Source organism: Dipodomys spectabilis, unplaced genomic scaffold (assembly GCF_019054845.1).
Source record: "Dipodomys spectabilis isolate Male_0828 unplaced genomic scaffold, ASM1905484v1 ptg000179l, whole genome shotgun sequence".
NCBI classification, from domain to species: Eukaryota; Metazoa; Chordata; class Mammalia; order Rodentia; family Heteromyidae; genus Dipodomys; species Dipodomys spectabilis.
In genome coordinates this window covers 8,170,347-8,197,433 of record NW_024870856.1, presented here as the reverse complement: position 1 = coordinate 8,197,433, position 27,087 = coordinate 8,170,347, and the positions used below count along the sequence as shown (strand labels likewise).

The window sequence follows — 27,087 nt, the reverse complement described above, 5'->3', positions numbered from 1 at the left end:
GGCTGACTGTTTACCAATCTAACCATCTTCCATCCTATGCTGGTCTTATTTTCTTGTTGTATTGACCTTTAGCATATTATAATATGTATGTCTTGGGTTGGGAAGGTGGCTCGGTGGTAGAGTGCTTGCCTTGCATGCATGAGGCCCTGGGTTCCATTCCTCAGCACCACATAAGCAGAAAAGACAGAAGTGGTGCTGTGGTTCAAATGGTAGAGTGCTAGCCTTGAGCTGAAGAGCTGAGGGACAGCACCTAGGCCCAGAGTTCAAGCCCTAGGGCTGGCAAAAATAAAAGAAAGAAAAAGAAAACTGAAGTGATGGTATGGCTCAAAGTGATAGAGTACTAGCCTTGAGCAAAAGAGCTCAGGAACAGTACATACAATATAAAGAACCTCAAAGCATTGATATATATATATATATATATATATATATATATATATATATGAAGTGAAATGAGTCAGAAAGATGAATACTGCATAATTACACTGACATAGAGTGTCTAGACTGATCTAAACCATGGAAATAGGAAGTAGAAAGGGAACTTCCAGGCTGGACAGAGGGAAAAATAAGTTCTTGTTCAATTGGTACAGAGTTTTTGTTTTGTAAAATAAGTCTCTGCAGTTATCATACAATATAAGTATAGCTGGCAATACATTACACTAAAAGATAATTTAGAAGGGAAATTTAATGTCATGTATTGATCCACGTCATCATATCATCTAGAAGTGTTTTGAATAGAGCTCTGTGTGGAAGAAAGAAAGGCAAGTACGGTGAAGATGCTGTACCACTGGAGATGCTCTTGGAAGATTCATACACCAAACTAAGTCTATGGTCTGTTTATATGCTTGTGATCATCTTCTGTACCAAGAAAAAGTCTGGAAGGTGAAATTTGCAATGTGTAGTCTGAAGGCCATCAGTCATTTTCCGAGAGAGAGAGAGAGAGAGAGAGAGAACAAAAGCTGTGCAGAAGGTAGACCAGGCTTGACAGTTGCTTGATGCTGATCTACTTTCTTCATAACTCTGCTGAATTTATATTAACTTTCAAATGAGGCCCAATGCATACCCCAGAGTGATTTAATTAACAGACACATTTTTCTCTGCCAAAAAAAAAATTACTTAAAAACGTAACTTCAGGTCTATTTGTAAAAGCATACCTGTGTCTCCATCACTTAATTTGTTCATAACAAGGAAGCCAACATAATTTTAATCAAGTTTATGACTGGTTTGAGGGAATGGAATCTGTTTGTTTAGTCTCTGAACCATGTTGGTACTTCTTATGGTTTTAAACATTACTATTAATAAACTTGAGAGAATATGTTAAGTGGAGATACATTCCTTTATCTCTCTCCTCCTAGCAATGCAGCAAAAAAGCCTCTGCCTCTCTCATGTGGCTTTTGAAGTCATCCAGCATCATTGCAAATCGTCCCTGGCCACGGGTCTCCCTCACGATCATCACAACAGCCATCATCCTAACCATGGCTGTGTTCAACATGGTAAGTAAGTCCCGGGGTGGGTTGGGACTCCAGTCAGGCAGGGCACACCTGCTTTCTGTGTTCTGGATTGAGGCAGGTTTGAAAACTTGCCCAAAACTGGGTTGCCCAGTTTTGCCCAGTTTGCCCAATTGCCCAAAGACTGATCTTACGAATGCAGCATCTCACAGCAGCAACGTGTTTTGTCTAACTTTGAAAAATAAGTGTTTGCATGAGCCACTCCGAGGAGGCCGCTTCTTAAAGCATGTCCCCACTTACTTGCTCGTGATGGCTCTCAGCAAGCTTCAGAAATAACAAGTACTGTCACCAGGGCAGGCATGAAAAGCATCAGTCGGTGGGTGAGTGGGGAGGCTGGAAGGCCCAATTGCAAACCCCAGCTCCTGCTGGAAGAGGTTTGGAAGAGGTTTTCATTAATGTCACAGGCATCTATTTCCACATCTCAACACGAGAGTCAACTTCTGTGGTAGGGTGGTTCTGAAACTCAGCTGAATAAGATCCCTACCACACTTGGGACAGTCAGACGGGACACTTCATAACTATGGGACCAACGACCACTCCTCTCACACCCATGTCATTGTTCCTGCGATGCCCACCAAATAAACCTCTCACCCATTAATGACCTGGAGCCATGTCCTTGTAACTATTCTCCTGTCACCAGCAGCAGAATGAATCTTGGCGTGTGAATGTTGCAGACATTGCGGGTGCTTAGAAATTCACAGAAGCATCTAAGCTGGATGAGGTGACCAGACAGTCATAACTTCATAATGATAAATATCTTTCTGACATAGTTTTCCCACTGCATAAATGTGAGGCATCTAGACCCCTGAGTCACGTTGTGCCTTCCAGGAGTTCGTGGTAGACTGGCAGCTGAGTAAGCCATCCTGAAACGCAGTAGGGCAGCAGTGAATGCATACAGAGGGACTGGAGTGGCTGGTAAAAGCCTGCCAGGCTGAGTTCCAAAGGGAAAAATCATTGTTTAAATACAGATACAGGCTGACCCATTGCAACAATGAAATGTACAAGACGCCATGTTGAAAAACCAACTTTACCATTTAGGCGTGGGGGGGGGGGGGGAAACAGGGGGTGGGTGGGGATGTAGTTGTGGAAATGGGAGGGAAGGGATGGTAGGGGATAAACAGGAGGAGGCAGCAATGCTTGATAAAAATTGTACTCATTACCTTGCTCATGTGATTGTAACCCCGCTATACGGTATTTTCACAATAAAAAAAAAAAAGATGGAGGGGTGACCCTTGGATCTAGGAGGAGAGTGGAAATGTATGTTGAGAATCAGTGAAGCCCGAGGCTGGGGAGTGGACAGACATGTTTGCACAAGATCAGGTCTCAAGTCCTCTCATAGACCACAGTTCCCCACACCCTTGGGATTCAGGGGTGGGTGTGGCTGGTAGCAACTGGAGCCCTGACAAGCTGGGGCCAAGCTGCAGGGGAGGAGGGCACTCCCAGATTGCCTGGCCCTGACTAGGAATGGAACCTGCAACCTCCTAAGACGGCGTCAGAGCAGCTGCGGCGCAGCCTCCTGCTCCCTGAGATGTCGTGGAGGTTTGAGGCACAGGCAGGCATAGGACACTGTGAAACTGTACAAATATGGGGGAAGTGAGTTTCTTTAGATGGGTTCTTCATGTGCAATGCAGTGCCCTGTGTATGTGCATTAGTCCCACCACCCCAGAGCCGGCTCCCCGGGAGAGCACACTGCCGAGAGCCAAAGCATTCAGGTAGATGAAGGCTGCAGGGGTAGCTGAGCAGTAAAATCCATTGAGGAGGAGGGGCAGAGAAGCAGTGGCTGAAGACAGGGACTGCGAGCCCTTCTCACAGCTTTAAAGGCCGGTGTTCAGTTACTGTCAGGGTGCGTGACTGCTGCAAAACCCTAAGAATACACCGAATACTCCTCCTCCTCGCTCACCTGTGCTCACCTGTACGCGCACAGAGAGGGCCAGTGCGCTTCCTGGGAGCTGACCTTCCCCACCGACCAACAGCCAATAGGAAGCCAAACAGCCTCCCTCCCTCCACCCCTTCTCTCCTCCCACCCTCTTTCTTTTCCCTCCCTTTTCTCCCTCCCTTCCTCCTCCCCTTCCTCTTTCCCTCTTTGCTTACTTCCTTACTTCTTTCCTCCCTCCCTCCCCCTTCCTTTTCTTGTTTCCTTCCTTCCTCCTTCCTCCTTCCTTCTTTCCTCCTTCCTTCCCTCCCTCCCTGGGGCATAGGGCCAAGGTGGTGAGCTCCATTTTCTTCCATTCAGCTGGGGAAGAAACCACCTCCCGCTGGAGTGACAGCAGCCCAGCTTCCCCTGAACGTAGTCAAATAACTGCCTGTGCTGTCTGTCTGCTTTACCCACACCTACTTCTGCTTGTGGTTGCAATGAGGCATGGATTCACGCCTCCTGTGAAGAACAGTCATTCTTTGTGTTGGGTGGAAGTTTGGTATGTGTGTGCACCTTCTTTGTTTACATCATTGGGAAGAAAATGAAGTCCCCAAACTGCATTTTTCTGTTTCAGGTCATAGCCTAATTCCAGTCTTCATGCATAGCCCCTGTGGTTGTAAAGTGTTTTTTATTAGGATAAATCATAGATACTTAAATTTTATTTCTTTATTTCCCTTTTTAAAAAAATATTATTTGTGTTGTGCAAAAGAAGTTATCTAAAGGCTTTTTTTAGCCATTTTGAGAGCACAGATTAGTGTCATTAAGGACATTTCCAGTGCCATGACATCATCCCTACCCATCTCCAGAACTTAGTCATCTCAAGCACACTGAGCACCACTGATGCCCCGCAGCCCCTTCCCCAGCCCTTGGTTGCTGGCATTCTCTGTTCCCGTGAGCGGGTCCATTCTCAGTGTCTTCTATCAGTGGAAGGCCATTGTAATCGTTCTTTTGTGTCTGGTTTGTCTCACATTCGGTCTGTGCTGGTAGCTCTCATTTCGTACTGACGCTACAGCCCGGAGCCTGGGCTTGTGCTGAGATGACAGGCGCCCTGATTCATGGCTCCTCCAACGTCGCCTGCCCTCCCCTTGTTTACCTCACAGGGGACAGATGTTTGGGCATAATTTGAGAGGGCTTGAGGCTGTTGCTGACCAGTGTCTGCTGCTGACTATTGAGATGAGCCAGTTCACACCAGGACCAGCACTGATCCTCTTCACGGGTGTTGTTGCAGAGCCTGCATATCCACAGCGCTGATCAGAACAGGCTCAGTAGGGACAGTGTGTTCAAGGAATGGGCTTGTCAAGCTCTTGTTTTGTGCTGATATTGGGTAACAAAACATGCAGGTCCATTGACGTAAATTGAATTGGGAGATTGTACTGGACTATTTTAAACATTTGGTGTTCATCTGTGTGACCACAAATACCTTCATAAAAAATGAACACAGTGCCCCATATTGTCTCAAATATAGGAATGTTGTGGTATCAAATTGTAAAGAACCCTTCTTTTGTTCAGTTTCATTCCCAGCAGACTATGTAGTCCCACGTGAGCACCCGGACAGGAATGCTGTGGTTTACTCTGAACTTGACCACATTATCATGTGACAACTCACATCAAATCTGAGAAACTTACAAGAGATTTAGTATGAATAAGTTATAACAACTTGTGAACCTCATAGACAAGAAGTTATCAGTAGTTCATCCCTAATCAATCTGGACTTCAGATTCCAATTAAAAGACAAATACATTGATATTACCAGGTGTAAATATCATGGTAAACTGTGTTCACAGTATGCCAAATAAAAGTGTTTCTATGTGCTCACCTTATTTGAGAAGCATCAATGGGGACTGCAAAATTAGGAAGCGATTTTGCAGTGTTCTTTAGGATTTTGTGAAGCTCTGTTGTTCATTGTCTAATTATTACCAAGGATTTAGAACTTCTTATGAAGTGCAGTTCCTCTAAATAATTATGATTGTGGAGATTCCTTCTACAGAGAAGTTGAAGCAGCATATCTGAAAGGAGGATAGGGAATTCAAACACTTGCTTGATTGGAGGATACTTAATAGATACTAGAAAGGGAGCCAAAGAGCTAGCGATGTGGTCATGCCCATGGTGATTACAGGTTTCTACTTTACATATTTGCAACATCATATGTATTTATGTCACTGTGTGTGTGTGTGTGTGTGTGTGTGTGTGTGTGTGTGTGTGGTTTCTTTGTGTTTGTAGCACACACCGCTACACCCAGCCAGCAAATGAAAGGGAGTCCCAGGAACTTTTATGCCTAGCCTGGGCTTAACCTGAGTTCTCAATCTCCATCTGCAAAGTAGCTAAGATTACAGGCGTGAACCACCACATCTGGCCTTACCGCACCCTTGTAAAGACATATTTTTTTTCATACAGCAGAGCATAATGCCCCCTGCTGTGTACTGGCTGGCCAGTGTGGCAGTGTTATCAAAGATTTTTTCATCAGTTATATTTAGACCATGGTACCTGAAAGTAAACTTTGTGATAGCATTGTAGGCTCTTTTTTTTTTTGGTGTTTTTCGGTCATTCCTTGGTTCTTAGTGTTTAAGTCAATTGAATTTAGGGTTGGTCAAATCTAACTTTGTGAAGTTTTAGAGCCCAGTATTATTTTCAAAGTAATCATGCTATTCATTTTTTTAACTGACATATTTTTTCTCAAGGATTAGAAAATTAGTAGTCCAGCTAAAGATTGTAATATATAATTTAGCACTAAATAAAGAAATCTCTTCCTCCAACCTTCTTTGACTTTTAAATCAATATTTTGCTGGGTTTTATCAAATTACATAATAAGGAAAACTATTACATCTAGTACCACTTGTAAAACAGAAGAGTCATGTATGCAGAAATATGCCAAATATCTTCCTGCCTACTAAGTAAATTAATCTAGATGTTTGACAAGAGTCATAATGTCAAAGGTAATAAATCAAGACAAAGAAAAGCACCCACAGAAAAAGCAACTGCAGGAATTATATCAAAATTCATTCTACTTTTAAAACTGTAAATGTTTCCCCCATGCAGACAATGCAGTCTAGACTTAACAGACACAGTGAATTTCTTCACGAAAGAGGATCTGGTCCAAATCATGATTCTGTGATTGATCTTTCCAGAACCCTCAACAACTTGGTCTTTGGTCACTAAAACAGTCTGTGTCTCATGTTGAAAGGGCAGAGAAAGAGGTGGAGAGAGAGAAGGAGAAGAGATAAAGAAGAAAAAAGGAAAAAAGAGAGAGAGAGACAGAGACAGAATGAGAGAGAGAGAGGGAAAGAGACAGGTAGAAGAAAGAAAAAGAGAGCTGTTCTCATTCCTACCACTTTTCTACAGTATGGAGGATATCCATTACAAATCAGCAGTCCTGAGCCACTGGGTGTTCACAATAATAGAAACAAGTAGAGTTGGTGATTACCTTTTCCCCATAAAATCAATTTCCTTCCTTAAACTCATATAAACATATTGACTTATTAATTATTTGAACCATGATAGAAAACACATTGAAATAAACAAAGAGCTGGGCGTCAGTGGCTCACACCTGTAATCCTAGCTACTCAGGAGGCTGAGATCTGAGGATCACAGTTCAAAGCAGGAAACTCTGCGAGACGCTTATCTCCAATAAACCACTCAGAAAACCAGAAATGGCGCTGTGGCTCAAGTGGTAGATTGGTCGCCTTGAGCTGAAGAGCTGAGGGACAGAGTTCAAACCCCACGACTGACAAAAAAAAAAAAAAAAAGACAACCATATTGAAAGCCTTGTTTCTGTGGGTGCATTCAGTGTCTGGAAACAGAGTGAGGTATATGATACTGCTGATTCTGTTTTGGTTAGCATCAATCTTGAAGCCCAAAACTCCCTCCTGAAAGCAGAACATTATGGTATCTATTTACTTATTGAATAGAATTTACCCAGGCTTCGGAAAGCTAGAAGCACTTACAGTTCCCAGACACGGGGCTGTGCTGACTCCCAGTGCTACTCACTGCCTGTGAGGACAGTAAATGCAGCTCCAGCCTGGTACTGTGAGGACAGTAAACGTAGCTCCAGCCTGGTACTTGTTTCCTCTGCTTTTGCACCCATTTCGCTAAGAAAAGACACATTTCTCTTTACAGTTTTTCCTGAGTGACTCGGAGGAAACGGTTCCTCCCACTGCCAACACCACAAACTCAAGTTTTTCTGCCTCAAATAACCAAGCAGCCATTCTGCGTGCACAAAACTTGTTTTTCCTTCCGGTAAGAATGTCACACTCGTTGCTGTATTTGTCATTTTCCAGAATGCTATTGTCTATGCAGCTTATGTTTCAGATTCGGTCCATGGTTTGCTTTAGAATTTCATTTTATTGTTGTTAGGGCCCCCCCACTTTTTTTCAGTTCTTTGATTAGTCTTGAGTTATAAACTCTAACCATCACCACTGTCTGCAAACTTGTGAAGCCAGTTTAACACTATCTCTGCCGCCGCCACTGCCTCCTTGCACCTTACCATAGTACATTCATGGTTATGTCACTTCATCTCTATGTCTGGTTGATTAGAGATGTTACTAATGGTTCTGTGAATTAAGATTATCCACTGATACTATGGAGATGGAGGCAGGATCTGTATCACTTATTTCTGCTCCCCAGTGATTCTATCCTTCAGTAATTCTTAAGGACATTTTGACCCATTTTAATCAGTGTCACAAAAGATCTAGAAATTTTTCAAGTCTTCTTAACACATGAAGTCTTATTAGTATAAATATTACATCTGCTATTTATAATTTCTTTCACACATTATTCATGAAAAGAAAAAAACAACAGTGTTTGAACATTTCCCATTCTTGACCAGTCCTCTTAAGGTAACAGAGGTCTTATCCATTTAATTTTTATCTCCAATAGTCAATTTACAGAATGCTCAGTGACTGCTACAAACTGAAATGAATTCATTTTAGACATGTGTTTTCAAAATTTCCAAGCAGTATTTTAATCCATCAGGCATAACAATAAATTTTACTTCTGCCAGCTTATTGAACGGATTGGTTCCCTGATGTTTTCCTTTCCTCCTTTTCTTTCCCTTCTCATCATTTTCCTTCCCCGGGAGCTTACCCCAATGTGTGCCATCGCAGTGAACTGAGGAGTTCTTTTGAGATTGCAGAAGCATGACCGTGTCCCCAAGGACAAGGAAGACAGGGGACCCTGGGCGTTAACTTCTATCCCCAGGGTTCTGGTCTTCAGATGAAATCTCTTCCTAAGTCCCTGTGAGAATTAGCCATGGTCTTCTCCACCTACGTTATTGAGTTCTCCAGAATAGTTTACTGGCTTGCATCTTCCTGTGTGGATTTGGGAGCCCTCTCTGTGGGGGATAAGTAAATTTGCTGTGTGATTTGCCTCCTCTTCCTCTTTGAGTCATGATATTAGTACTGGGCGAGTGGAGAGAGAACGCACCCCCAGAATTCACACCTAACACGTGAAATCCTAGGTAAATTACATTGACATGAAATACATTGATATGCATTTCAAACTAGGGCACTGTGAGAACCTGAATAAACAACCTTCAATCCCCCGGTCCCCTGGACCCCTCCCAAATATACACACACAGACACCGCCGCCATGTAAGTGGTTTTTTTATGTTGCCTTCTCTCCCAGTGGGGCAACACTGATTATGACAGATAACTTTTGAAGAACACCAGCAGGTTCCACGTGCATTTGAGCTGAAACCCCTTTGACAAAAGCAGAAGCTTAGGAGGAGCGCCAGTGTGCAGCAGTAAAAGAGTTGTTATCCTGAAAGTGCTGAATGTCAGCCTTTAGGGTGCTGGTCCAGAGTGACCAAGTGACACCGAGTCAGTGAGCGACAGAAGCAGGATTGGGCTAGGGCTATCCTCAGCCCATCTGTGCAGTAGATCAGGGGAGCACACGTACACCAGCTTCCGCTGGACTGAGCTGGGACGTGCTAGGGCTATATGGGACATGCCACATTTCCAGGGTCTTCTGGCATCTGTCCAGCTTCCAGGGCACTCATGGTCCACCCTGGCCCAGGCTTATAATTTAAATCCATTCCATTTCAAATGCTGTGACATGCAGTTTCTCTTTTAATTAAAAGTCTACGATTTCTTATGCTTTTCACAGATTTATCTACAATGATTTATATCCTTTTCATGTATTAAAAAATTGGAAGGCCAAAATGTTCCAAGTACTGACTTTAAAAAAAAATTATAAATGTATCAGAGGGTCACACCATTTTCATTTTTGAGAGATACATGATGCTTGTTTATGAAATCTATGCGATGCAGGGTTTTTTTTTTAACTTTGTATCTGGAAAGCATTTGGCATTGTATATGTTTATTTTTACTTCTCCTGCCAGACTGGATCAGAAAGGCACAGAGATGAGTCATTCACACAAATCAAATGTACTCAGGCATTTTATGCTGGATCAGAGGGTAGACCCAGGCATCTGCTTTCCCAGACAGTTTAAAGAGATCTTCAAGGTCTGTCTCTCTTATTTCCCTGCCACAGTACTTCATATACAGCTGCATTCTGGGCTTGATCTCCTGCTCGGTTTTCCTGCGAGTGAATTACGAGTTGAAAATGTTGATCATGATGCTAGCGTTGCTGGGCTACAACACCATCCTGCTCCACACCCATGCCCACATCCTTGATGCCTACAGCCAGGTCTTGTTTGAGAGGTGAGCACCGTCTTCCCCTTCTCCTTTTGCTTTGGTTCTTTCATGCTGGTGAGACAGTGAGTGTGTACTGAGTGTGGAGAAGCAAGGCCATGGTCGCTGGTGATTGTGAAGGGAGTTTCTTTAAAGTGATGGTTCTGAAAGATGATGAGTGTTTTGTGATTGATAACAGACTAGGGCTCATCAAAGGTATTTGGAGGATGTGATTTAGAGAAAAACCTTGTATCATAATACCTGAAAAAAATATGTGTATATAATAAATACACAGATAGAGAGAGAAAGAGGGAGAAATACATATACATAGAGAGAGAAGAACATACATATGTATAAATACACACACGTATGTGTGTGTTGTGTGTGTGTGTGTGTGTGTGTGTGTGTGTGTGTGTGTGTGTATACACATGGGGTGGTCTCCCTCTGTTGCTTAGTGTAGACTTGAACTCTGTTCCTTGGTCATATGGGTAGCTGGCACTGCAGGTATGCACCACCACTGGCCTAATTTGAACTATATTGACAAAAGCAATCCAAGGTTTTCTGCTCCAATCTTGTTGGCATTTTGGATTGAATCATTCCTGTTTGAGGGACTGTCCTGCCCATCGTAGGGAGTTTGGTTACACACTGGTGACCCTTACCCACCGCTTGCCAGTCCCAGTGCCAGTACTCCAGCTCACAGCACCCCAGAAACCGCAACATCACCAGGAGGGTAAAGCGGTCTCCAGCTCAACAACACTTAGAAAAAATGCAGCTATATTCAGTTGTATTGATGGCGTTCAGGTTCTTAGTAAAGATTTCTTAATTACTGTTGTGGAAAGGGCAGAAGTGAAGAGCCTCAGAAAATCTTTGGATTGCGAAGCTCATGAGCAGAATCAAGCTGGGATCCAGTTGTAGAAAAACTTGTCTGTTATCAAATTTCTTTCGTAGGCTTATAAGAAATATCGTATCCCCTGCTTGAAGAACAATGTTTTAATCATTTTATGATGCTCTCCCTTTCACAACTCAGTAACAGAATTTCTACATCAAGCCTGAAATGTGTGTATGGACCCCCAGCCTCAGGGTATTTGCTTTGCATTCTCATCCAAATTATTTTCTATTTCCTTCCTGGAGCATAAAGAAAATGTCTCAACTATTGGCATCCATTTGTTGCTCTGGAAGTTGAAGAAGGCAGTCACTATACTGATGACTTCTTGCCAGTATAAAACACTTCCAGAAATGCAACCCCAGCAACCCTCCTCGCCACACTTAATTGTCATCCTCTAGATGGTGAAACCCCAATCATCTGTAATCAAGCTTATAGCAGTAGAGATGCAAATTGCATAATTGCATTAAGCAGATTTTATGATTCCTTACTCATGGTGAGAATGAAAGCCAAAGTTAATTTTCCTATAAATTCTCAAAAATCTCCAGCCAAGTATACTTTAATATTTGTCAGAACCTGTATCATATTCCTAAACAGACGTGGCACTGCCGATTTCTACACTCGGTGGGTGACGCCTGTACATTTCCCTTTATTACATTTGAAGTGCTGGTGTCCGTCACACAGGGGAAGCGAAAGAAGCCGTGAGGCCTGCCAGGTTTGGGCAGAGGATTATTTCTATGGACTTCAGCAAGGCATGTGAAGAGACTGCCAGGTTCTGCGTGGACCCCGCTGTGCAGTTACTTGGGAAAGATAATGGCATTTAGCTTTGGGAGCCCTTTCCTTTCATGTCAGTCTTATTTGTGTGTTCTCCCTTCGTTTGGTTTTACCATGACTCGAAGCCTAGGAAAGGTTGAGAGAGAGCCTGGGTGCTCCATCGCCACTTCCACCACCAAATCCAGCATCCTCTCCAGGGAAGCACCAGTCTCTTTCCCTAACCTCATTCAGGAGGTTCTGGCACAATCCCTGTGCCAGCATTACCAAATGTGTCCCTTTGCTGTAAGAGCCCAGATGCAATGGCACAAGAGCAAACTCATCTCGTGTAACACAAGCTCCCAGGCCACGCTTGGTGAAAGAGCTGGAGAGCAGGAGCTCATGGTCACCTGAGTTCTCAAGCCTTGGTACCTGTTGGATACAACACGATGACTCATCCGGATGCAAAGCCACCGCCAGCATTGCTCTTTCCTGAGATTCAAGAACGCTGTCAAATAATTAAGGATCTTTGCAATGAGAGTAAGATGTTTATAGCACCGTGGTCTGGCCTGGGGCCTGGAGAGTGAATGTTGCAGAATCCTGGAGCTAGACATGCCCTTCAGATGCCCTTCATGGAGGAGGCTGCTCAGAAGACAGCTGGACAACACCTGTTTTCTGATGGAGCTGGTCCCTGGCACTGACGCCCAGCACTTACCCCTGTTCCTTTGCTGGCCTGTTGCTGAGCACCATATCTTCATCCTTTCCCATGGTTGGTTTCCTGCTTCTTGCTCTGGTCTTTCTGGGACCCAGGCTTAGCTGTGAAGGTCAATCTTCTTGCTACCCACTGAGCCTTGGATATGTGCCTCCCTGGTGGTGAATACACTCAGAGAACCTAACTCCAGCCCTTGCCTCCTGCTGGATACCCGGCACTGAGCTGCCCTGTGTTGTTGATACAACTCTAGAAAGGTAGAAGGTTTCCAAGGACTGATGCTAGATGAATCAGACATGGCCTTTCTGCCTTGTTGGTGCTTTCCATCTCCGTCTCTGATTCTGTCTCTCCTCCCTGTCCCCTCCACTGACTTTAACTCATCTCTCAAGAGAAGCAACGTAAGACCTGAACTCAATGGCACTGCCATGTTTATGGAACCTACAGCAGTGCTTGTCACTTAGTACATGCTCAGTAATCATCCATTCCATGAGTGACAAAAGCTTCCAGACACGCCGACGGTTCTCAGGACTTGCCGCGATGGAATCTCCCCTCTCATCCACTTCCTTGAAAACGGAGCGCCGCTCCCGATCCTGGAGGATGTGTCTCATCATGACCCACGGCAGTTGTTGTTTACCTTCTTGAGTTTTGAAAAGAAACTTTCACAAGAGTGTGTCCACGTGGAGGTGTCCACGTGGGGTCAATGCCAGCACGTGACCACACAGTTGGAGAGGTGTGGCTTTCTCACACGAGCTCACGCTGGCCTCCGTGGCAGGGACCTTATAAACTGAATTGGTTCTTGATCATGGATGAGCCAGCAAGGCATTTCTCTTGTCAATAGAGTTACCAAGGCTAGAAAAGGCACTAGACAAACTTCAGATCAATGAATAGCTCAGAAAAGGACACCCAAGATATTTTTTACAGATTCATAAACATAGAAAGCAGATTTTTCTGGAGACAAAGGACAAACAACAACCCACGGGAGAGTGTGCCAATAAAACCCAACTCTGTTGTAGGTCAGAGCGTTCCAGTACCTAACCGCACTGATACATCGCTTCATGTGATGGAAGAATGGGAGCTTGGTGTTTGGAAGGTCCAGACAGGCCATTTCTGTAATTCTTAGGTGTTTATAGCAGGCTTCCGCATCATCTGCGAGATGTTTTGCTGAGCCCATCGTATGTCCCAGTTCTGACCCAGGACGTTCTCCTCCCCAGCCACAGCCAGAGCTCTGGGGGCTGCTGAGCTCCTCTTACAATGACACTGACATGAGGACAGCAGTTGCAGTGTTTTGTCCTCACCCACACTTCTGCTTATTTCATATGAACTCACCTGAGGCTAGAATTAGACCCTTAGTTCCAAAGATTCCTGGAAGAGAGGAGCCCACTAGGAGCTCCATGCTCCAACCCATGCTGGCATAATAAAGCACATGCTGTGCGGAGAGCACACGGGCACCATGCTGAGGCAGAAGTCACATCCAGAGTGTAGCGTCCTCTGGCAGCTCAGGATGACAGGGAGAAATGGCGGTCCATGCAACTTGAGACCAAAGTGTTGAACTTCGAGAACTGTCCTGCTCTCCCTTGGAAACTCTGACGTCTTGAGTTTGAGCTATTGTGATATATTTTGACCAACTTTGGCTTGAGTGGCGATGGACTAAGGGAGAGTCAGGACAGCACTGTAGAATCCATCGCTTTCAGGAAAGGAGCTAAGGGTCACTGCACATCTGTCCATCTGTAGATGTTGCTGGATTTCTTGGCACACCTGGCATCTCTTGAAGCTCTCCTCTTTAAATTAATAATGATTTCAAACACTGCATCTCCCATGATACATTGGAGTTAATGTTGAAATGTCTTGAGTATCTCAGCTCTCCCAATCCTTCCTGTTTGCTTCCTCTGCCAAAAGCACGGAGCTCATGTTTTCTGTGTCTGACCCCTGCCAGCAGGGCAGCAGGGACAGAGGAAATCGCAGCTCCTACCTTGACAGTGAAACACGTGGACTCGGGGTTAGCTAGGTTCTATCACGCTTTCTTCTTTCCTTCCATAGAAAGCAGCCATCAGTAATCTATTTCCTTTTTCTGACTAGACTAGCATCATCTATAAGAAATCATTCTATTTTTAAGGCTGTGTTGTTTTGTTTGATTTAGAGCTAGAGGTAATAATAGATTATACAGAGCCTCAGCATGTGACTTGCACAGAGTCATGAATTCTGACCATCCACTGCCCCAAGCCCAGCCGCGGGAATCAAAGAGCCTCTTTGTCTCCGTATCTAAGGGTCCGCTAGGAATTGCCCGCACAGCCCGCACAGCCCCGCACAGCCCCGCACAGCCCCACAGCCCCGCACAGCCCCACACAGCCCCGCACAGCCCCACAGCCCCGCACAGCCCCACACAGCCCGCACAGCCCCACACAGCCCCACACAACCCCCACGGCCCCACAGCCCGCACAGCCCGCACAGCCCCGCACAACCCGCACAGCCCCACAGCCCCGCACAGCCCGCACAGCCCCACACAGCCCCGCACAGCCCCACAGCCCCACACAGCCCGCACAGCCCCACACAGCCCCACAGCCCCACACAGCCCCACAGGCCCACACAGGCCCGCACAGCCCGCACAGCCCCACACAGCCACACAGGCCCACACAGGCCCACACAGGCCCGCACAGCCCCACACAGCCCCACAGCCCCACACAGGCCCGCACAGCCCGCACAGCCCCACAGCCCCACAGCCCCACACAGCCCCGCACAGCCCCACACAGCCCCACAGCCCCGCACAGCCCCGCACAGGCCCACACAGGCCCGCACAGCCCCACAGCCCCGCATAGCCCCTCACAGGCCCGCACAGCCCCGCACAGCCCCGCACAGCCCCACACAGCCACACACAGCCACACACAGCCCGCACAGCCCCGCACAGCCCCACACAGCCCGCACAGCCCCACACAGCCCCACAGCCCCACACAGGCCCACACAGGGCCACACAGGCCCGCACAGCCCCACAGCCCCACAGCCCCGCACAGCCCCACAGCCCCACACAGGCCCGCACAGCCCGCACAGCCCCACAGCCCCTCACAGGCCCGCACAGCCCCACACAGCCCCGCACAGCTCGCACAGCCCCACAGCCCCACACAGCCCCGCACAGCCCCACACAGCCCCACAGCCCCGCACAGGCCCACACAGGCCCGCACAGCCCCACAGCCCCGCACAGCCCCTCACAGGCCCGCACAGCCCCACACAGCCACACACAGCCCGCACAGCCCTGCACAGCCCCACACAGCCCGCACAGCCCCACAGCCCGCACAGCCCCACAGCCCCACACAGCCCGCACAGCCCCACAGCCCGCACAGCCCCGCACAGCCCCACAGCCCCGCACAGCCCCGCACAGCCCCACAGTCCGCACAGCCCCGCACAGCCCCACACAGCCCGCACAGCCCCGCACAGGCCCACACAGCCCCACAGCCCGCACAGCCCCGCCCAGCCCGCACAGCCCGCACAGCCCCACAGCCCGGCACAGCCCCGCACAGCCCGGCGCAGGCCCGCACAGCCCCGCGCAGGCCCGCACAGCCCCGCACAGGCCGCACAGCCCCACACAGCCCCGCACAGCCCCACACAGCCCCACAGCCCCGCACAGCCCCACAGCCCGCACAGGCCCGCACAGCCTCGCACAGCCCCACAGCCCCGCACAGGCCCACACAGCCCCACACAGCCCGCACAGCCCCACAGCCCCGCACAGCCCCACAGCCCCGCACAGCCCCACAGCCCCACAGCCCCACACAGGCCCGCACAGCCTCGCACAGCCCCACAGCCCCGCACAGGCCCACACAGCCCCACACAGCCCCGCACAGCCCACACAGCCCCACAGCCCCACACAGGCCCGCACAGCCCCACACAGCCCGCACAGCCCGCACAGCCCCGCACAGCCCCGCACAGCCCGCACAGCCCCACACAACCCCCACGGCCCCGCACAGCCCCACACAGCCCCGCACAGCCCCACACAGCCCGCACAGCCCGCACAGCCCCACAGCCCCGCACAGCCCCGCACAGCCCCACAGCCCGCACAGGCCCGCACAGCCTCGCACAGCCTCGCACAGCCCGCACAGCCCCGCACAGCCCGCACAGCCCCACACAGCCCCACAGCCCCACACAGCCCGCACAGGCCCGCACAGCCCCACAGCCCCGCACAGCCCCACAGCCCGCACAGCCCCGCACAGCCCCGCACAGCCTCGCACAGCCCCGCACAGCACCACAGCCCGCACAGGCCCGCACAGCCTCGCACAGCCCGCACAGCCCCGCACAGCCCGCACAGGCCCGCACAGCCTCGCACAGCCCCGCACAGGCCCGCACAGCCTCGCACAGCCCCGCAAAGCCCCGCACAGCCCCGCACAGCCCCGCACAGCCCCGCACAGCCCCGCACAGCCCCGCACAGCCCCACAGCCCGCACAGGCCCGCACAGCCCCGCACAGCCCGCACAGCCCCGCACAGCCCGCACAGGCCCGCACAGCCTCGCACAGCCCCGCACAGACCTGCACAGCGTTCCTTCGGACCCGCCTCGGAGCTCTTTCCTCAGCAGGAGTATGAGCTGTTCTCTTATTGTGCATCACTAGAATATCTGCTTGCCTCTGCGAGCACCACGTTACAAAAGCACGATTCTGTCCCTGGATGGCAGTGAGCCACCTTGTCTGGAAATGTGCACAGAATTGTCATGAATTGTGTCCAATAAGGGAAGAAAGAGTGTCTAGAAACCCTGCAGGGAAGTTTAGCTATCCCTAGCCAACGTGACAGTTTAACCTGAACTCTGGGCCTGGGCGCTGTCCCTCAGCTCTTCAGCTCAAGGCTAGTGCTCTACCACTTGAGCCACAGCGCCACTTCCAGCTTTTTTTTTCTTTTTGCTTATGTGGTGCTGAGGAATCGAACCCAGGGCCTCAGGCATGCAAGGCAAGCACTCTACCACTGAGCCACCTTCCCAGCCCCTAAACTTATTTTTATAATGAGCTGTTATTGATCACACTTCATATGGCCTATGGGACCTAGCTACGCAGTACTGCTCATGCCTGTCACCCATCAGGCTCCATTGAGCCTGAACAAGGCTGCGGCTTAGGTGACAAGTCAAGAAGAAGAGTTAGAAGAAGAGACACACAGACATAAAGAACATTGTGGCGATCACTGGTGGCTCACGCTTGTAATCCTAGCTACTCAGGAAGCTGAGTCTGAAGATGATGATTCAAAGTTATCCTGGGCAAGAAAATCCATGGGACTCTTATCTCCAATTAGCGACTAGAAAGTCTGAAGTGGTACAGGGCTCAAAGTGATAGAGCACCAGCCTTAAGGGAAAGAACAGCACCCAGTCCCTCAGATCAAGCCCCAGAACTGGCCAAGAAAGAGAGAGGAGAGAGGAAAGGGCAGGGGAGGGAAGGGGAAGGAAGAGTGAAGGGGGGAGGGAAGGGAAGGGGAAGGACAGGAGAGGGGAAAGGAGGGGAGGGGAGGGGAGGGGAGGGGAGGGGAGGGAGAAAGGGAAACCATAAGCACCTCAGAAGGCGTAGTAGCAGTTCCCTGCCCTCCCTCACTGCCCAGGCTGAGAGGAAGCTGCACTACAGCACTCAGAGCTGTCTTTATTTGGCTTCGCTCATTTTGTACTCAACATTTGTTTTCTGGAGTGCTTTGTTTTGCTCTGCTCTGGTCTGCATCATGGGATCCTATAATTAACTTCACAGCTCGTGCTGAGTAGACCATGGGGAGAGGACTCATTCTCAGGACATCCACTAGAGCCTCCACTCTGCGCATGGTTCACATCACGGCTTCCTGTGGATTCAGGGGTCTCTTGTGGGCAAAGTCAGGCACTTCCTTGCTTACTAGTGTAGCCAACAAATAGCCAAGAAAGCCAGCGGATAAGTCAGCCGGAGACCCTGGCTTGGGGTGTTTTTGTTGTTGTTTTACAGTAGTGGGTTTGAAGTGAGGGCTTGAGCATCACAGGGAGAGGCAGCCTTCTACCCCAGAGCCATCATCCCAGGCCCCTGTCCTCTTCTTTATGAGTCATGGATGGAAATCCAGAGCCAGGGTCAGATGAATGCTTATCCCCATCAGTGACCTGAGAATATATATTTCTATTTCAGTCAGTCAACTAGTCTCAGCGCAACAGAAAGTAGGTTTCTTTGTGTACGTCTCTTATTTAAGAAATAGTCCATTTCGCCTAGGAAAATGTCCAGGTTTTTTTTTTGGTGGGGGGTTATTTTTTAAGGAAGAATATATGTGTGTCTGTGTGCCTGGATTGCTTTCTCCCTTGAGACTAATGAGTGTCCCGTTTATCTTACCCAAGCTTTTTGCATTTTGAATAGCCTCACGTTCACCACGTAATTCCTCCATGTCTTTTTCACTCTGCTTGCTCGGATATGTTGCTCTCTGGACTCCGGAAACCTGAGGGTCAGAAGGATTGCTCATTAGCAGCCTCAGGCAGAGAGCAGCCGCTTGCAAATCGGTGCCTGGATAGCTACAGGCATGTTTGTGGGCCGACATCCCTGGAGTCTAACTTGTGGATAGATAGTTGTGACTACATTGTGATGCTGTTGGAAAAGTCATTTGTACTACCGACGTCCCCTCCTGTCAGTCAGTGACAGTGCCATGCTCACAGCACAGCTCACAGGGGATGTCACTGGATGGGTAGAACCGGTTAAGTGGGTAGGGGTCTTCTTTATGTAAAGCCTGACTACTGAGTTGACTTATGTCCCCCCCAAAAAAGGCATGCTGAAATTTTAATCCTTCCTCACATGACCTTTTCTGGAAATAAGGTGGTTGCAGATGCAATTAATTAAGGTGAGGTTTGCAAAGTTACAAAGCCCTCTAGTCTAATATGGCTGGTGTCTTCATAAGAGGATGTCACATGAAGTGACAGACACACGGGAAATCTCCAGGTGATGAAGACCGAGACAGGAGTGATATTGAGGCAAGCCAGGGAGCAGGGAAGATTACCCACAGGGAGCACCAAGGACGGCCAGCCAGCTGCCAGAGCCTAGGCTGCAGCAAGAACTGATTTCCTGTAGGTTTCAGGGGTGTGATGCAGAAGGCATCCTGACTTAGACTCCCGAACTCGGAACTATCAACAATAAATCCTGCTGCTTGAAGCCACCCTGTAGTGTTGCTACTGTGTTGCTGCACAATGGGAAACAACTAATACGGTGATCAATACTGTGGCTTGGACGCTACCCAGAAGCTACCTGAGATTATATCCTATCTGTGGAAGACTCCGGCCCTCCCGCCACCTCCTCCTCCTGCCCATCTTCGCTCGTGCACATACCAGCAAGGGAAGCAGGAAGGAGGGGTAGTTAAGTCCAGACTTGGTGATCCTCTCCCCTGACCAGTGTGGAGAGCTTCCTCCCTGGCTAGCCACCACTCACCGCCATTTAAGTCAGGTACAAGGCTGGGGAGATAGATGGAATGGATGTGACCAAACCACACTCCAGATGTGTCCCTGTGAGGAGTCCCCAGAAAAGATTTCTTCACTGGCTTCCCTGTGCACTTGTCATCTGCTACTGGAAACCCAGCCAGCTCCTGAGTCGCATGAAAGGATCCTGCCTCCAAGTGGCTGCCTCTGTGTGTTTGGGTTTCTAGGTCCCTTCCCTGGGGATGTGAAAGGGAGCAGAGGTCTGATTCATGGCGATGATGAAGCTCCCACCGACTCCTGAGCTGGGCATTTGCATTTTGCTCCTAGTTGGGCTCTCACGGAGTGCCGGTTGGACAGAGGGCATGCCCTGGCTTCTAGGCTGGTGAGCAGCCTAGACCAGCCTCCCGGACAGGGGGCTGTGTTGTGCTGCTTTACTAACCATTGAACTGGTGTCCGTGCAGAAGAAAACGAAGTTGAGGGCAGTGTTGTTTGTCGGTGAGGATCATTCCAGCTGTGCTGTTAGACACAGCTGCCCTGGACTGAGAAGAGCACCACACTTCATGAAAATCAGTCCTAAGTGAAGCAGGAAGTCAATGCATAAAACCTTCATGGGGTCCACATCCCCAGCTTGTAAGCCAGCAGGGCTCACGGGGCGGGGGGGGGAGGGGGGGGGGAGTGGTTGGGTCTCCTAGTGCCTCCAGGAATCCACTCTTCTTTTGTACATGAAGCTCATATACAATGACTAAGTGAACTTAGTCATTATGGACCTCCTTATCTTCTTCTCTAGTTTTCCAGTTTCTTTACCTTTATCGTTCAGCCATTAACCCTAAAATCATGAGTACCACTCATGAAGGACTTTGGTGTCAGACTCTGCTGTGTGGACAGATACATGATAAAATGTCCAAAACAAGTAGGCGCTGGTACCCTTTTGGGTGGATAAGGTTTGCAGAACTTTATCCAAGGTCCCATCACTCAGATTTCAAACCCAAGTGATTGACTTCAAAGCCCTCCATGGCTGCTTTCCTCTTATGCACTGCTGAAGCTCTGAGGGTTACTAGAAAGTCAAAAGGCAAGGATAAACCAGAGGAAAGTGAACGCTCGGCACTCATCCTGGGCTGCTGCTGGGACAGGGGTGGAGGCGAGTGAATCTTGACTTTTCAAGTCTTCCCCACATCTCCATGTGAGAAAATGACCCTTCGTTAGGCTGCGCAGGACTCCCCTGGGGATGGCGGAAGATGTCACCTAGTGCCAGGGTAGCATTGCAGGCCCTGTGGTCATGGGACATGGAGGCTCTGGCCAGCACAGCAAGAAGGTGAGAAGGAAGAAATGACCTGGACCTGAGGGGGAGCAGCCATGGACAGGCGCCCTCCTCTGTGCATGAAATCGTAGGAAAATGAGGACAATTGAGTACTCGCTACAAAGTGCGGGAAACTGCATCAGCCACAGGTCAGAGGGGCTTGTAGAAACGAAGTTCCCTCCTTCATTTTTATGCCTCACATGATTAATCATTTCAAGCCTACTGTCTCAAATGGTAATGAAAAGGTGGAAGAAACAAGATACCCGGTTCTCCCCATTGACCCCCAAGGTATAAAGAGCATGGTTTTAATGCCCTGCTAGTTCTGACTTTTATCTTTATTGGTGCTTGATGTAAAGTAAAAGCCCCTATGAGTTTGGAAGTACTGCCTTTTGACTGTGCTTGCAGAAGGTGAAGTTTTTGGCTTATTCTGGTTCAATTTAGGTTTGGGATGTGTTGAAATGTGTGCTTTGTAGGGTGGAATTTGCGCATGCTCTGGGGGTTCTCAAGTTTGTTGATGCTGGAATTCTAAGTCCTGTGTGCATGTTGTTTTGTCTGTTGGTTTTGGTTTTGTTTTTAATAGGCCAGGCATTTGGAAAGACCTAAAGACCATGGGCTCCGTGTCCCTCTCTATATTCTTCATCACACTGCTTGTACTGGGCAGACAGGTAAGAAATCTTTTCTTTATGTTTCCTCAGGAGCTTATTAATAATATTTCATTGGTGTGCACTGTAGTTGCTTTTGTGCCAACAAATGATTAAGAACCAGAATCATCATCATATAGCCAGGCATTGGTGACATGCCTATAACCCCAGCCTTTCAGGAGGCTGAGATCTGAGGATCAGGTTTCAAAGCCAGCCTAGGCAGGCAAGTCTATGAGGCACCTATGTTCAATTAATTCCTTCAGAAAAGACAGAGGTAGACCTGTAGCTCAAGTAGTAGAACACCAGCCTTGAGCAAGAAAGCCAACTGAGAGGTCCTGAGTTCAAGACCCAATACTGATACTGCCCCAAAAAATCCATAGCATATGTGTGGGTAAGAAACAGTAAAGAAAAAAATGCACAAGGGCAAAATGCTGTGCATGCAAGAGATGGTTTATAAAGTGAATTCAATAGCGAGATACAGAGAAAACAGAGAGAAGCCACATTTTGAGAGGTCGACTCTAGAGTCTTTATTAAAAGGCCATCATCTGTATGGTGGACTCATGCCTCAAAGACCAGCAGCCAGCAGATACACTGAACCCCATTAGGAAACAGCCATGAAGGCCAGAGAGTGGTTTATTGGAAGTAAGAGTCTCACGGACTTTCCTGCCTGGGCTAGCTTTGAACTGTGATCCTCAGATCTCACCACCTGAGTAGCTAGGATTACAAGCATGAGCTACCAGCGCCCAGCTGTCATTTGCATTTTCATATGGGGGGGCAGAGCTGTTTTGCTCGAAGTAGCTTGATACTACTCCCAATGCTAGGACCCTCTTTAAAAAAATAAATCTCTATTTGTGACATGACTGAAACTCCGTCCTTAAGCCACCATTTTCTCCTGACCTCCCAGGAGAGGCTGTGATGTAAGATTTTAAAAGATGATTACTTTTCTTCGGCTTCTGCATGAAATGGATTACCCACAAAGTCCCAGACTCATCCATAGTCAGTCAGGCCTGCTTCAGCCAGTCCTATGATATTGGCAGTATGTTAGGAACTGATGAAGATTATATGCACATTATGAACAGTTACATAAATATGCAGCAGATATCTGAGAGGCATGGTACAGAGGTGTGAACTTGGGTCTGACTTCCAGTTCTCCCTGCTACCAAGCTCTGAGCAGCATTTCAGACAGGTAATCTGCCACTGCAGCTGTCAGTCCCACATCTGGACCTGAGCTCTCCGGTTTGCCCAGGCAGGAGATCTGTGTCCTTCCTGAGGACTTAATCCTGCAACCCACCCCAGGCTTCCTGGGCTGAGCTGCCCTGTCCTCTGCAGCATTTTGTAAGATTACTTCCTCTTCCTCCATCTCCTGACTGGTAGCATCTCTTCACTCATTCTGCATTGTTGGGCTTGCACTTTTGACAACCTACATCATGCCTTTTCTCTCATTGCTTCCCTGATTCTCCTGTAGCCTCCTGTTTGTTGCTATGAGAACCTAAACTCAAGTTACAATGTTCTGAGTTTCTATTAGTCACCTAAATGATCCAATTTGGTGCCACTACTTAATGGTGTTTAATGCCAGTGACTGACAATTGACCCATTTACTCCCTGATTGATTCAAGATAAATAACCAAAAAGTATTCGATATCACCATTAAGTATTCATTAATTTAATACAACTGGGTGATGCCAGTCTTACTAGGAGTTGTTCTACTTTTATCATTAATGTGACAATAAGTAATGTGTACATAGGGAGGCCTGGAAAACTCATTACCCCTGGCAGAGGAGTCATTTTTCATGGTCATTCTGCAACATCGGCTATGAATCACCTAGCCTGTGGCGGGCACCACTGAAAATGACCTTAAGCCCCCAAACCACAAAGTGAATAAGTCCTAGAAGTCTTCTGCGCTGAGAGCTTTGGTGTGTGGGATCTGGAGTTTCTGCACCCCTACCTGAACTTCACAAGCATGCTGCAGACAACTGCCCCATATTTGAATAGAGCATCTCCCAGTGCCACAGGCACTGGGTCCGGGTAGTCACTGCGTTTCTGATTGGTTAGTAAGCGACTGGTTAGATGGTTCACAACTTAGCTTCATTGTGATTGGTTCTAATGGCCTCTCTGCCCTATGGCCATCTCATACACATTATGCATATGTATTCTTTCTGAACAAATTAGCCTTCTCCATACCAAGTATGGGAACTCTAAGTAACCTTAATGAAAATGTAACACATCTCTTATTCAAAATCTACAGTGCTATTGCTGTACTAAAATCGAGTGCATAACTGAAATGTGAGCCCACCCAGACCCTCTTTTGAAAAAGGGAGCGGCACGCATTTCATCCTGGCTGAAGTAGTAGCATACCCAGCGAGGGTCTGTCTGTACGTCAGGTGGCGTGAATTGACAGCATGACCCGGGGCAGCTGCCTGACCCAAGGTCAGGCCAATGTCATTCTGTGGAGGAGGAGCTCAGTCTTCAAGGATAGGCAGAATTGCATGCTGCCCTGCAGCTCAGCCCAGGATCGATGCTCTTTTTTTTTTTTTTTGGTCAGTTATGGGGCTTGAACTCTGGGCTGGGCGCTGTCCCTCAGTTCTTCAACTCAAGGCTAGCTCTCTACCACTGGAGCCACAGCACCACTTCCTGGAAACTGCTCGTGGAGGTGCAAAGCCCCATGTGGCTTGGGAGGTATTCATAGCCAGACCAAGCACAGAACCAGAGAAGGGGGTTAGGGAAGGAACAGCTAGGCACCCAGACAGATGAAGGAGGAAAATGCCATTTTCAGGCAATACAACTGGCTCCAAACTACTGATTTCCTTCTCGGCATAGACTGACAAATGGCGTCTCTGGAAGCCTGCGTAACTTCTTGGCATGGCAGTGGGCTCACTACCCAAACTTCCCTCTAGGAGGCGGCTGCAGTCCTGCAGCTCCCACCGAGGGCTGGGTATGTCCATCGTCACCTGGATGCCACGGCTCAGTGCATCTGCCACTTCAGACCCATCCCGGGCTGGCCCCCACAGTCCACATACACATCATTATTCCCAGTGAGAGGGCTTCTCTAGTCAGTGAACACGACACTATGTATTAGTACGCTGTGGTGGGAAATTTGGCTTTCATGTAAATATGAGCAAACATCTAAAATGTCTTTTGAGCAGTGTATTTAGAAGGGAAAAAATGCTTGTCTACATGAGGCAAAAATAAATGCCAGAGCAGAGAAGGAGGGGAAGTTTTGTTTTGTTTTGTTTTTTAATCATGTGTAGTTAGAATCAAACATAACTGATAAATGATCTTTATTTTTTTTCAGTTTGGGGAATGTGAATTATTTAAAATTCTACATGAGAGGCTATTGTGTATTGTGGATGTGTGTGGATGTGTGTGCTGTTATACTCGGTACCATCATTATGATTAATCTAATAGACAACCCTTGCATGCAACCCCTTTTGCATTTATTTGTCTTTACATTATTCTCTCCTTCTGTGTGGACTCAGTCAAGATAGATCATGTTCTATCACCTACATCAGAGGAGACAGAGACCCATGAGAACCCAACACCAGAAAGACCCTTGTCAGTACATGAGTGTCTCCATTTCCACCGTATAAGTAACATCTGCCTTTTAAAAACCATTTTACTTAAATATACTCTAAAGTATGAACACAAATATTTTCACTGACAGGAACTCCCTTAAATTAAATGATGTCAGCACGTGCTTCATCTTCACATAATGGCATAGCTATGTACAGTGCAATCTCGAATGAAAAACTATCATATTTTACCATGAAGACTTAATTGTGTAATTTGGGACAACAGAAAGCCATTTACAAACAGTAAAGTCAGACTGCCACAAGGAAGGCTATGACGGGTCTTTGAACAGCAGTCAGTGCATGATTCATGCTCTGTGCTCGCTCTCATTTCCTTTGATTCACCCTTTGTACTCCACCGTGCCCCTTTGCCAAGGATAATCCAAGCCATGATTTATTAACACAGCCATTCAGGAAGCTCTGCTGTCACCTAGACTTGTAAGCCCTGCACCACAACTGTTGCTCAGGATGGTTCCTTTCTTTGCTTAGTTGTTTGCAACTCTATGCGACAGGTGGATTGGCAAGTGCTGGGCAGGGCAGAGGGGTCTGTGGGGAGAGGGTCCTTCTGTGGGGGGATTCTGGGTGTGGTTTTGTGTTGTTCTTTTGATTTTCTCTTTGAAACCTCCACTCTCTGGCAGGACAAGATGCCTATTGTTTCTTTACCTCTGTGTCCTCTTGTAACAGAATGAATATTACTGTAGGTTAGACTTCTTGTGGAAGAACAAGTTCAAAAAAGAGCGGGAGGAGATAGAGACGATGGAGAACCTGAATCGCGTGCTGCTGGAGAACGTGCTTCCCGCCCACGTGGCGGAGCATTTCCTGGCCAGGAGCCTGAAAAACGAGGTCAGAGGGGAGGAGGGCTGGGGCCGGCCCTGGTGGCCATGCTCTGGGGACAGGGCGGGGGAGGGGTCGCGGGGGAAGCAGAGCTTTGAATTGAAAGAGATTCTCATGTGGCACTTTGCATACTCGGTGTGACAGGTGGCCTTGGTCGGCCTGAGTGGCTGTTGATGGGTGGCCAGTTGGAAGTACTAAATGGCAATCACCTTTTAAAGTCTCAGCAAGGACCTGATTCTTTTCTGGAAGTTGTTTGCGTTTTTTTTTTTTTTTTTTTCCCCCAATCGTATAAAGTTCTGGAGAATTTTATGAGACCCTGCAGTCCCAAATACCCTCCCCCCAGTGGCCACTTCCTTCTCCCTAATTTAGGAGAACACTGTCCTCCCGCATACAGTGGAACCCAAATTCCAAGGCCAAGATAAGCCGCAAGGTCTATATGCCCAGGGCTCCTTCGCTGTGCTTCCCTGGGAACCTCTTAAACATGTTAGAATTTCAAAGCTGGGTGCTGGTGGCTCAAGCATGGAATCCTAGCTACACAGGAGGCTGAGATCAGAGCCGGCCCCGGCAGGAAAGGCCATGAGACTCTTACCTCCAATTAACCACCAGAAAACCGAAGTGGAGCTGTGGCTCAAAGTGGTAGAGTGCTCGCCTTGAGCAGAAAAGTTCAGGGACAGCTCCCAGGCCCACTGAGTTCAAGTCCCACGACCGACAATAAATAAATAAAAAGATGTTCGAATTTCAAAAATAATGAGACAACATGCCAGATCCACATGACACCAGACGAAGACTTGGATTTGTCCATCTGAATGGGTAGAAATGGAATGGACGTTTTCCTGGGATGCCACTGAAATACTGAACTCAATTATGGAATGAAATGTCAAGCAATTTCTTTAATATTTTTGAATTGCAAGATAGAGCAGCCAGATCTATGGTATAATTTAGTCTGAAAATGGCACCTGAGGGCTACTGTATCATAAAGGTCAGATCTGTGAGGTTCCAGA

General features: G+C 48.0%; 1 protein-coding gene across 1 annotated transcript in view; it reads left to right on the top strand.

The window, feature by feature from the left end:
* Window positions 1–27,087, top strand: part of Adcy2 (adenylate cyclase 2) — a 338,643-nt gene that overhangs the window by 286,340 nt on the left and 25,216 nt on the right. Inside the window, exons 16-20 of the mRNA XM_042695213.1 lie at window positions 1,353–1,490; window positions 7,534–7,653; window positions 9,907–10,076; window positions 21,626–21,710; window positions 25,937–26,095. Coding sequence (XP_042551147.1) covers window positions 1,353–1,490; window positions 7,534–7,653; window positions 9,907–10,076; window positions 21,626–21,710; window positions 25,937–26,095 — 672 coding nt within the window. The remainder of the gene's footprint in view (window positions 1–1,352; window positions 1,491–7,533; window positions 7,654–9,906; window positions 10,077–21,625; window positions 21,711–25,936; window positions 26,096–27,087) is intronic.